At 33.7% G+C, this 12,846-nt stretch overlaps 1 protein-coding gene across 8 annotated transcripts in view; it reads left to right on the forward strand.

The window, feature by feature from the left end:
• The window catches only part of RALGAPA1 (Ral GTPase activating protein catalytic alpha subunit 1), a 311,896-nt gene that overhangs the window by 84,923 nt on the left and 214,127 nt on the right, over positions 1 to 12,846 (forward strand). For all 8 annotated transcript variants that reach the window (XM_027847459.1, XM_027847460.1, XM_027847457.1 and 5 more), the window contains exon 16: positions 1,629 to 1,790. In XM_027847459.1, the coding sequence (XP_027703260.1) occupies positions 1,629 to 1,790 (162 nt within the window). The remainder of the gene's footprint in view (positions 1 to 1,628; positions 1,791 to 12,846) is intronic.

Genomic DNA, 12,846 nt, shown 5'->3' on the forward strand with positions numbered 1-12,846 from the left:
AGATAGAACGTTTATTAAATGCATGCTATGCTCCAGTCTCTGTGCTAAGCACTTGGAATACAAATACAAGCAAAAAGAAACACAGATGGTACTCCCAAGGAGCGTATGTTCTAATGAGAGAAAGATAATCTATAAAAGAGAGCTAAAAAGTATGTAGAAGCAAGTTGTGGGGTGGTAGGATAGGTGCTTGTCAGGGGGATAAAGTGTAAAAATCTGAAGAGTTGGGAGCAGATTAAGTAGAAAAGTAAACAAGGCTGGCCTGGGTGCCTTCTTAAGTGGACATTCTGGTGGAAGCTCACCAATTGGGGGAGGGATAAGAGACATTTTCAGAGTAAGAAGATAGCTGGAATTAGAGGTGGAAAAGTCTGCAAAGTCAGGAGCAGAGCAGAGAGAGAATGTGTAAAGTATTTCAGTGGCCCTCTTTTTGGGGGTAGGGGCATCACTGTTGCTCTCCCCACTTAACTGAAAGGGAGAAAATAAAAACCTCTTCTAAGAAGTAAGTATAATCAAGCAAAACAAATTTATTTAGTGACCATTCCTCAAAAGTGAAAGTCTCTTAACCTTGTGTCCATCACTTTTGTGTCAGGAGGTGATTAACATGCTCCCGAAACATGTATTGATCATAGTTATTAAGTCTTTTAAAGTTTTTTTTGTTTACAATATTATTGTTGTTGTATGACCTGTTCTGGTTCTTCTCATTTCAGTCTACATCAGTTCACATTCTCCAGGATTTCCTCAACTTGACTTTTGTTATTTCTTACAATGCTGTTTTAATCTTTGGTCACACTGACAGTAACTTTGCTTGCCTTTTCCTATTTCACAGGCGGTTTCTACCCATCTTTTGTGTATTCTGAGGTAGAAGAAGTCACCTGTGTTTTCTCATTGCATTTCTTGATCATTATTCAGTTTGGTACAAAATTCAGAATTTTGCTGGAGTTATTGTATATGAGCAGGGTAGCTTGCCTCCCATTTAGGTGGCATCTTACCAGTAAGTCCTGTGAAGACTTATTTTGAAAAAATTCACTTCTAAAGCATTTAATTTATTCAGTTTACTTAATTTTCCAAAAAAATTGAACATTTACATAAAAATAAGAGAATAATTCCACGATGGAGTGGTCATTTTGAAAGAAATATTTGCCCAGTTTGTAAAATCAAGTAGCTAAGTACCTTTTTCTTAGGGCTTTGATTTCCTTAAGAACTATTATGGCAACGCAGAGATAGTTGTAATCTCTTTCTGTTTCTGGCACAAGTTAGACAAACAAAAACAAGATTGTGATTATTTTTTCTCTTCCTTCACAATTGTCCCTTCCTTCCTGCCTTCTTGTTTTTCTTCCTTCCTTCCTCCATTCCTCCCTCCCTCCCTCATTCTATCCCTCTCTTCCAATTTTAGAAGAGGGTATAATCTTCACTGGGGGAGGGAGTAAGTATACTAATAAAATTGGTTATCTTTAAAGTATTGCTTTTAGTGGGGGAGGGTCTAGCACAAGGAAACCTTATGTTGACAGTGCATGACATTTTACCTTGCAGCATAACATATGATGATCTTTCTATTTATCTGAGTCACATGAAATTTGAACATTTGTTTTTTCAATTGATGGTAAATTGAGAGATTGAAAATATGTTTCTAGGAGTCGGACATGAATTCCAAAAGACATCTGTTGACAAGTCATTTTCCAAAGGATGGAGCCGTGATCAACCTGGTCAAGCCCCAATGAGACAGCGAAGTGCAACCACTACTGGATCTCCAGGAACTGAAAAGGCAAGAAGTATAGTTCGACAGAAAACAGTTGGTATGTATGCAATAGAAAACAGTTTGAATAGTTTTTGCTTATTATTGTGTATAAAGAATCTTTCAGTACTTTTTGTAAATATACTATTTGCTTATCAATTGATTTTGATGGTAAATAAAGCCACAGTATTTTTCCCACTGGTTTAACAGAATGTGTATCATGTGGGTGATCTTTTTTTATTAGTTTTGATAACTTTTGCAAATTCCTTTTCACTATAGACACCTTTAATTTTAAAACATTTGTGTTGTAGAATTTCAAATTTATAAAATTGAAACAGTTGGACTCACTGATTTTTATAGAACCTAAAGCGTCAAATGTAGATAATTTTTATGTTAGTAGGTAGTTATGTCAGTTGTAGAAATATAATATTGTAGCTTAGTTCTTCTAACCATGATAAATATTCCTTCATCCCTAAAAAAAAATAAAGGGACTATATTCAAGAAGCTATGGAATCAGGCTGGTCCTAGGAACTCCCACTCATGAATTTTCTTTCCTTCTCACAAGGCAGACCCCACAAAACAATAGTATTCATCTTTAGTGACTATGTCAGTTTTAATAAGGAAGGGGGACTTTCCTTTGACCTAAGAAATTGTAGAGGGAAACAATAATGGAAATGATATCCACAGTGGACCTATTCATCATCTTTTCAGTTTGATTTATTGTAGAACAGTGAAAAGGACATTGAATTAGGTGTTGAGAAACCTTGGTTCTAAGTCTCATTTCCACCATTCAGTAGTTAAGTGACCTTGTATAATTCACTCACCACCTCTGGACCTTAGTTACCTTGTATGTAAGAGGGAGATGATGATGCCTTACCTAAAGGCTTGACCAGATGATAATCTTGATGTCTTTTACAGCTGTTGCATTCTATAGTACAGATATTTTTCTACAGAATTCTCTGGGTCTTTTTTTTTTTTAATGGTTGTCACTGGTGAAAGGATTTACATTAAAGAAATTCAACATAAATCCATGTTCCTGGAATGAGTCTGTTTATAAAAAAAACTATGAGTTAGGCATAAAAAGAAGCAAAAACCAAAAATAATGGAAAATTGTGATAGGTGGTTAATATTTTTGAAGTTCTTAAGATGTCATATATTCACAACTGTCCAATTCCTATAAAATGAACACAGGATATACCATTATATTTGTCAGCAATAGGCCTTGAGTTAGAAGATACAGAAAAAGAAATTAAGAAAGAATGTAGGTGAGTTTAAATGTGTATGTAATAGTCAATGTTTTGTAGATTTGCTTTGGGAGTATTATTAATTAAATCTGTAAATGACCTTCTTAACCCTAATTTCTTACTAATTTTATTGCTATATCAAACATTCCAATGTATTTTATGTTAGTAATTATTTTCACTTTTCAGAAATAACCCTTATTAAAACATTTAAACTTCAATGTGGTGATTGCCTCAAATTCATATGAAAATGATAAACTTTCCTACTGCTTTTTTATAGAAAGACATTACATTTCTTCTTGGCAGGTAAACAACCCTATCAAAGAATTATAAGACTAAAAATGTTGTTAAGAAAGGAGCCAATATAAATTTGCCACACTATCAGATGATGAACATTAAAAGTATTCTGAGGAAACTGCATTACTATAATTTTAAAACGAGGTCAAACTCCTTATTTCATTTATTTATTGCGTATGTTATCAATTACATTTGTTGTTGTTACACCTCCAAATAGCAAAACCTTAGTGAACTCATTCATATAGTATATAATTTGAAGCACTGCTGTCACTTAACTTAGTGCTTTATTAATACATAATTAAAATTTATATCTGAACTCTAGTTAGTTTAAAACCTGCTTTTTCAAAGGCTTGGCATTTGAATTACTTAGATCCTCTCTTCAGTTTAAAGAAATTAATACTTCATTTCTTGTACGTATAATGTCATCTGCATCTATACTGGTAAGTCCTTTTTTTTCTCCCTAATCAGCCTTCTCCATAATTTACCCGTATTTTTTCTTATGACTAGAATATTGAAATGTTAAGGAAAACACTTTTTAAATTTATGGTTCCATAGCATTTGTTTAATCAGTTAATTTATAGACAACTAATAATATGTATTAGACATTCATTTTAATTGTATTTCATTATTGAAATAGACAACCTATTTATTAAATTAACTTAAACAGGATTATAATATTTTATAGTTTATTTTTAATGCAGAAACCTAACAAGTGAAAGTTATTTAAAGATTCTTAGTCTTGTAATTCCTTGGAAAATTTTTCTCAAGTAAATACATGGTATAAGCTGTTGACTTTGTGCTCATTTTCCATCCTTCATCTATTTTTCCTTTTTATATTTCCATCATTAAGCTATGCCAGTAATAGATTTGTATTCTTAATGGTTTGAACATAGTTCTTAGGTTCACAGATGTAGAGGTAGAAGGTTCCTTAGAAGTCATCTGATCCAGCCCCTTCCTTTTACAGAGGAGAACTTGAGGCATGAAGTAAAGGAATTTGCCCAAGGTCCTGTAGGTATTTAGTGGCAGGGCTAGGATTAGAGTCCTGATATCTGACTTAAAATCTAACATTTTCCTGTACCATAATGCCTCTTTAAAAGCGTGAACAATTAATAAAATGACTTCATGAGAAAAGGATTTAATGAAAAAAATTAAGTCTACCATCATATGCTTAGTGGAATTGTAGTTAGTGGGTACTTGTTGCTTTCACTGGCTTGATATATCCATGTTCTTATAAGTTGGAATATTCTCTTCACCAGTACAAGGTACAACACATCCATTCCTTCTTGTCCTGTGTGATTCCTATCCACAACCTTCCATTTATCCTTCATAGAATGTATACTCATGTGCCATGGATGCCTTCCACTGGGTTTTTACACTGTTTTTCCCTATCTCATGTGTTTGCTGTAGGATTGGCATACCTCCTTTTCTAGTCATTCATGTATTTGATGATGTGCACTTCTTGTGCTCAAACCATCCTTGATATTATACCTATTTTATACCCACTGTATATTTTTCCATTGCTCTGTACCAACTGAAATTTTCATTTTTTTTTTCTGGGACAGTAATGGTGAATATGGATGTTAAAATGATATATTTGGAGGTGTAGGGAGCAGCTTCACATTAAAAGTTCCATGTAATTTCCTAAATGTCACTTAATTCATTCTCCCCATTCTGTTCAATTTGGAAATAGCATATTTGGGGGGGGGGGGGTGTGTGTGTGTGTGTGTGTGTGTGTGTGTGTGTGTGTGTGTGTGTGTGTGTGAGGGGGAGAGAGAGAAAGAGAGAGAGGGGATACGAGAATGAGTACATCCAACATCCATAACATACATACACTCGGGTTAACTCAGTTTATATCCACTTGACTTATGTGGATTATTATTTTTTTTTTTTACTTAGTAGTAATTTTCATGCAAATTTCATTAAGGTACTTTAATATTCCTTTGTTCAATGCTACCAGCATAATGCTATCTGAAAACAGCTTTTAGAGAAAATTATCATCTAAGAGAAATATCTTTTCCATTTAGACTTTGTATGGGAAATCTTCAAAGACACTCATACAGAAATATGCAAAAACATGCCTCCCTATTTAATGCCTTTCTTCATATTGATAATCAGAGGATCATTGATTTTGTATTCTCCATATTCTCACAGTGAATTGTGTGACACTGAAGAGAACTTCAGCAGAGGCTTGTCTTTGTCCTTTACATATTTTCATCAAGGATACTATCAATTAATCATTAACCATTGTCATAAAGATTTCCTAGCAATGGTAAATCAGGAGTATTTTGTGGTAGTTCCTTGTCTTTTTGGTCACCATGATTTGGCAATATCAACTATATTCTTTTTCAGTTTTCCCTTCTTTGAGGTTTTCGTTGTGTTTAGCGTGATTTTCTTTGGTATTTGGTCAAGTATGGCTGCTTTCAACTTCATTTTCTTGAGTATCATTCATGCTTTCTTATATAGTACATGTAGTGCCAAATGTACTATGTTCTAAATGTTCCACTATGTACTAAATGTTCTACTGTCATTGATGAATCACTGTAGAAATTCTCATACATGCTTCATTTCGTTGTTCTTTTTCCAATTTCATTTCTGAATATTCTTAGAATGGTCTAGTTTACTCAAGTCTCAATCAAATCTCTGTAGATATACTAATTGTCTGCTGCTTTATGTTGTTTTGTGTGGTGATCTTCCTTTTAATCTTCATCTTCCATCATAATGTTTGCAAATGAGCTTACTTTTTCAAATGAAATACTCTTGGTTGCTATGACTCCTTGTCAGGGAGATCAGGTGTATATATTGGTTAAGACAAATTCTGAGCTCTCTCTTATCTAGGATCTTTGTAGTGATTTATTTTATATTTGTTAGAAAATAAAGAATTGGTTGTAACCATTCTTTATCTTTACTTGTATCCATTTCCTGTTTTTCAGATTTGAGAGCTTATGTAGATGGTTAGATTAGATCTTTTATAATTACATGGAATGACATTTCTTTATCCTTTCTTCTGATTTGGTGTTAATTTTGTTCTGACAAAACACAGCCAAATGATGCCCAAAGCAGTAACCAATATTTTTGTGTTTATCTAGTACCTTCAAAGTTTTTTCAAGAAAGTATTCATAATCTACAGTTATGGGACTTCTGAGTGGTCTACAACCTTTGACCACTTTTGTTAATGCTTGGTTTTTTTTTCGACATTTATTGTTGTCTGTCATGTCTGATTTCATGTAGAGGTCACCAAGTACAAAGGGTATATATTGACTTCATTTAGATGCTCTGGTTATCTTCTTTTGTAGAATTTTCTTGCTACCTGGACTAGATAACCATGTCCTAGAGCAATTCATTATCTCACCAGAAATTTCAGTTCTGGGCCTTCCACTATCTTAAATACTGGTTGCCTCTGTCTCCCACCACATCTAGGCTTAGCCTCAGCTTTGCTTCACTTAAAACCCTGACCATTTTCTAGTATTTGCCTTGCTACTATGTACATATACTTTGCTTCACTTAAATCCCTGACCATTTTCTAGTATTTACCTTGCTACTATGTACATACACTTTGTGTAACACTCCCCTCTCTCCCTCACCTCACATCAGAGTGAAATCTCTTTAGTGGCAAGGACTCTCTTAGCTTTCGTCTTAGCAACCTGGTGCTCACCTCAGTATTTGGCATGTGTAGTGCTCTATCTGTGTTTTTTCATTCATTCATCTTCTCTAACAGATGGTGGTACATAAGTTTGCAGTTCTCTTCATGTGTTTCCTTTGCCTAAGCTTCTTGTAAGATAGTAAAATGAACAAGTGTCTGATTAAATCTTGTTTTTTGATGACCTAGGGAATACAACAAAATCTACTTTACCACCTTCAGTTTCCTTCCCACATAGAACATGTATGCCATCCTTCTGTTTAGCTGTAAAATCTTATATCTTCTCATTTTATTTATAGCAAAAAATATCTATATAGGATCATAAAATTTAGAGCCAGAAGGAAAATTGTCCAGCTAGTCCACCCTTCTCATTTTACAGATGATGAAACTGAAGCCCAGAGAGTGGAAGTGACTTTCCCAAGGCCATACAGGTAATAAATAGAAGAGATAATGGGATTTGAATCCACATCTTTTGACTGCAAATTCATTGTTTTTGTGGTCCTTGTAGCAGAGTATGAATTCATTGGCTGTTGGACAAGGATCTCACATTTGAAAATAGTCCTCATTGGCTGTTGGACAAGGATCTCGCTTTTGTCTTTTTTTTTTTTAATTATAGGAATTTTTTAAAAATTAATATATTTTTAGTTTTCAACATTCACTTGCGTAAGCTTTTGAGTTTTAAATTTTCTCCCCCCTCCCTCCTTGCTTCCCTTCCCAAGATGGTGTGCAATCTGATATGGACTCTACAAAAATATTCCTATTAAACATATTTTCACATTAGTCATGTTGTAAAGAAGAATTAGAACCAATAGGAGGAACCACAAGAAAGAAGAAACAAAACAAAACAGAAGAAAAAAAAAGAGCAAGTAGTATGCTTCGAAAGGATCTCACTTTTGAAAATAGTCTAATGTTTGTTGATGGTCTAAAGCAATAGCTTTTTATTTCACGTCCCTACTAGTTAAAGCTCTTTGAGCACACATTTCCCTATATGTATATTTAGGGATATACACACACACACACACATTTGCTTCTTTACATTTTGTATACATACACCACCATATTAATTATATACATTATGAAACTTAAAAAATTTAAAGATGAGATCATATGTTCTACAGTTAGTAGGAACCAACAAATTATATGGAGTAGGCAAATGGCATGGCAAGGACTTTGCTTGAGGAAAATCACTGACACAGCTACATGGGGGAATGAATAGGAGACAGGTGAGACTTACGTCAGGCGACCAATTAGAAAGCTATTGCAGTAGTCCAATCTAGGGGTTCCAGGGTAGTCCAGTGGCTCTATAAGTGAGGGAAAAAAGGGATTAATGCAAGAAAGTTTATGGAGGTAACATCAAACCAACTTGGCAACTCTTTGGATATGTAGGGCAAATAAGAGTAAAGTGAGCATTAGAGGATGACTGAAATTGTGAATCTAGGTATTTGGAAGGAAGTGCCTTTGACAAAAATGAAGAAATTTGGGTTGTATGGGAAAGATAATGTAATGAAATTTATGATCCAAAGCATAACCCATCCATACCTACTTATCCTGTGTGATTATTATCTCCCTAAAAACGAGTAGGGGAGGCAGAACATTTATTCAGTGGTGCCTGCCACATCCATGGGGTGATCTAGGGAATCAAGGTGTGGATATGTTGGAGGTAGGGCAGTTTTGCCTATGTAGCTGCTTTTGTGGGTGTCTGGGTCTTGCTTATATTATAAATGACCTGAGGGGCCTATATCTAGAGTGGAATGGGAAAAGCTGGGACTTTGCATATCTACTGGAGTCTAGAAGCAGTGTTAAGAGAGTGGAGAGAGTATTGGATAATGATAATGTGTAAAGGGAGAGATGGGGGTGGATTTTTTTGTATATTATTGTGAATTCACTTTGATTGGTTACCCTTGAGATTATGCCACAGCCTATTGACAATGTGTAGCACCCTCTGCCCATACCCCCACATAGGAGACCATTTGTCTGGGGATTGTGACACTTAACAACCTCATGTCACTTTCCCACTCTCGATGTAGAAATGAAATCCAACCAGGATTGAGGACCATTTGAGAGAGAGAGACAGAGACAGAGTCAGAGAGAAGAGATATATTGTGACCATAGGACCTTAATGTTCAGCTTTAGAAATGCATATGTCTTTATAATCCTTTTGGCTACATCTTCTTCATGGGTTGGTTATATTAACATCTCAATTTAGTATCCAAAATGTTTGACAGGGACAAGTATACAAGTACAGACATATGCTATCCTTTCCTTTTGATAAATTATATAGTTTTAATTTTTGGTATTTTACATAGTAAGAAATCTTTTATGGTTAGAAAATACCCCTTTTTCCTTTGTTTTATGTACACTTTTGTACCCTTTTTATGCACACCAGTTTTTTTGGCTTTTTGGTGAGGCAGTTGGTGTTAAGTGATTTGGCCAGGGTCGTACAGCTAGTAAGTGTCAAGTGTCTGAGGCCAGATTTGAACTCGGGTCCTCTTGACTCCAAGGCTGGAGCTCTATCCCCTGTGCCACTTAGCTATATACCAGTTTTATTTATATATATATATATATATATACACACACACACCCTATATACCAGTTTTTTAAAAAAGAATGTGGACTTGTCTTGTGTGAGATTCATAACTCAATACATGATACTTATTTTTAGTCCAAGATTAGCTTATATCAAATTGTTTTAGTAGTGTGTATGTTGTTTTATTAAAAATAAGGGTTTTTTTTGTTATTATATCATCTACATTTCACTAAATCTTTTTCTCCCTCTTTTGCAGAGAGTATAAATGTTTTTAATGAGATTTTTAAAAATTTGCATCCTTGCAGATTAAAATTTTTTTCCCCTATATTGAACACTTGTTCCCAAAAGGTATACATAAGGGATTATGAAACCTGCTAATATGTGTGCCAGGAGGAATATTAGTAAATGTTTTTATTATAACTATTTGTCTTTAATTACTCTGACATAGAAGGTTGAATGAACTTGCTTAATCCAGTAACTTCTGTTGAGAGGGAAACTAGCATAATTTTGTAAATTTATGAATGTCCAGAAATCAAAGTGTTGTTGCCAAAACCCTTGCATTGTAATTAGAGTTAGGAAAGGTTAAGAAGTTTTTGCTAATGGTCTCAAAAATATAAAAACAAACTTTTGCAGATATAGAGGAAGATGAGAGGGAATGCAAAAATCATGATTTGTTCATGTGAATAGGGCACAAATTCCAAGGGAATTGATGCTATTATTTAATAGATCTGGTATTCCATTTTGCAAGGAAAACATTGTACATCTATCCATGGTCCTGTGCTACAATATGAAGAAAATAATTCATCTATAGACTATAAAATTTGACTGACAGATTTAATCATATGAAAAACTTTTAAACCTCCAAATACAATTTGTGAACAGAACTAAAAGTGATTTTTTTTCCTAATAGAGAAAAGCGCTGGCTAGGAGCAGGTCTCCTAGATTGGTTTTAATCTTGTCTCTAACATTTAATAGTGTGACCAGGGGTCAATCATGTAACCTCTCTTGAATGTGTTTCCTCATCTGTAAAATAGGGATAGTATTTATACCTCACTAGATTGTTGTGAGGAAAGCAATTTGTAAATCATAAATTGCTATGTAGATATAAAGTGCTATTATTTTTCATTTTGCAAATTATCATTTATCCGAAGAAATTAATAAATGTCTTTAAACAAGTATAGTTGGAGAAATTAGTCCAGTTTTTATTTTTTTAAAAACATATGATTACAGCCTGTCATTCAGTGTTAATTTTAGCTTGTTGAACCTGTTATTAATATCCTGGACAAGTAAAAATTTAATCCCCAGTGGCTTTGATTTCTTCAGTTATAAAATTAGGGAATTGGACTTGTTTACAGTATGAACTTTTGGGTCCCTTCAAGCATTTTGATAGTCTGTGAAATTGTTTTCTTATGCTGTAAACCTTTATTTTGTTTTTACAAAATATCTTCTTTATCTTTAATATGAATCATTAAACTAAGACATCTTAAAAAAAACTAATCAAGACATCTTATTCTGCTGGGAACAGAAACTAAAAATGGAAATTTGGCCTTTTTTATTCTGGTATACAAGGGTTAGGGGGTAGGGAAGTAATTCTTATTTTCTTTATTTCTTGGGGAATAATAAGTTTAATTGTAAGAGAATTCTACTAGGGAATTGATTACCTTATATGTTGCTTTCCAGAGAAGTGGCCTATAATGATACAAAAAACTTGTTCTTATTTGGAAAAAAAAACTGTACTGAGACATTTTCAGAGCATCTGTTTGGTGAACTTAATGATTTTTCCAACTATGTTGCTATGAAAATAGTGTTATTTTAATTATTTGTTGTTTTTACTGCAACATTATTGTAACTGCTATGATGAAAATCATTGTTCCTTCTTTACATAAAAAATTTAAATCTAGAATATTGTTTTTATGTGTCCACTGATTTTTTTTCCCTTTACAGCCTTGCCAATATCTGCCATGCTGAAATGTTTTAATTTGAAGTTTTCTTCCTTTGTACCTTTTAGTTTTCTCTGTTGCTGCTTTTTCTGTGACACAAGCCTTTCATTATAGTCACTCTTCTTTATTCCCTCCCCACTTCTTTCTTTTCCTTTTTTTTAAAGCCATGAGAAGCCGATCCATTGGTGAATGTGCTCTGCCATCGGCCTATATACGCAGTGCTAAAAGTGCTCCTGTTCTGATCCATACTTCCAAACCCTTCTTGCCTGATATTGTTCTCACTCCCCTTTCTGATGAGCTTTCAGGTAGTGCTACCTCTGCTAATTTCTGCATTCCCCTTACCACATTTTAATCCTCCTGCTTTCAAATTTTGCTTAATCAATAAACTCCATAAAGTTAATTATTAGGGGGAGGTATGGGAATTTGATAGAGTAATGAAAATAAACATTTTAACTTAAGTGAACTCTCATGCTGTCTTCATAGTTTATTCGGAAGTGTTAAGTTAGTGCTGTGCCAATATCCAAATTTTGGTTATAAGTTTTTACTTTTCAAGTTTGGCCTTGTGTTTTTTTCCCACGTGGTTAAGGAATGCCAATTTGTATTCGTGTCCTTTACAGAAGCCTGCTCAGAATTTATGTAGAAAAGCATTCATGAAGAGATCCTTGATTTCTAATTTTTTGCCTTTAATCAATATGAATATTACTCAGAAAATAATATAGAGGCCAAAAATATTGTACAACCATACCAGAAAAGTTTTTTTTTAAATTATGTTTATTATGAATAGTCAGCTCTTAATTTTCATTTCTAATGGAAATAAAATAGTAATACAAATGATCCTCAAGAGTAGATCACAGAAAATGATTAAGGTTTTGGGATACTTTTTTATTCTTTAGATGATAATGATGGTGCTGCAATTAACTTGATTTCAAACAAAATATTGAAACTATACCGTGTTATCCCAACTGGGGAAGAGCTGGAAAAGTGTTCAGTTTTCTATTGCTAAATCCTTTTCAACTCCTTCATGATTCTTACTCTGTGCCTGGGATAGATAGTTTTATGTTTTGGTATAGTTGTACACATATTGTTCCACAGGTCCTCTCTTCATTTTCAGTTTGTTTCTAGTTTATAACTTATGGAGATTGAGTGACATTTTTAAAAGACTTTTTTTTTTTATAAACTCCATATGTCCGAATGTAATTTGGGAACCTTACCCCCCTTTCTTTTGCTTTCGTATTGAATAGCAACAGTATTCGATTTATAAGTCAATTACAGATGATTAGGTTTTGCTTTAAAATACTTTTTCTGTTACAATCTTTTAACCTCATTAATGAGCTCTAAACCTTGGTAGAACCTCAAGATAACTGGTAGATAATTAAGAGTTGAAAATTTATTTAAATAGAAAGAAGCTATCATTGTTTGCTCTTCTAATCAGGTAATATAATACAAGATGGAGATTTTTTATTATTTAGGAAAGC

This window comes from Vombatus ursinus, unplaced genomic scaffold (assembly GCF_900497805.2).
Source record: "Vombatus ursinus unplaced genomic scaffold, bare-nosed wombat genome assembly UNPS02015406.1, whole genome shotgun sequence".
In the NCBI taxonomy this organism is placed as follows: Eukaryota; Metazoa; Chordata; class Mammalia; order Diprotodontia; family Vombatidae; genus Vombatus; species Vombatus ursinus.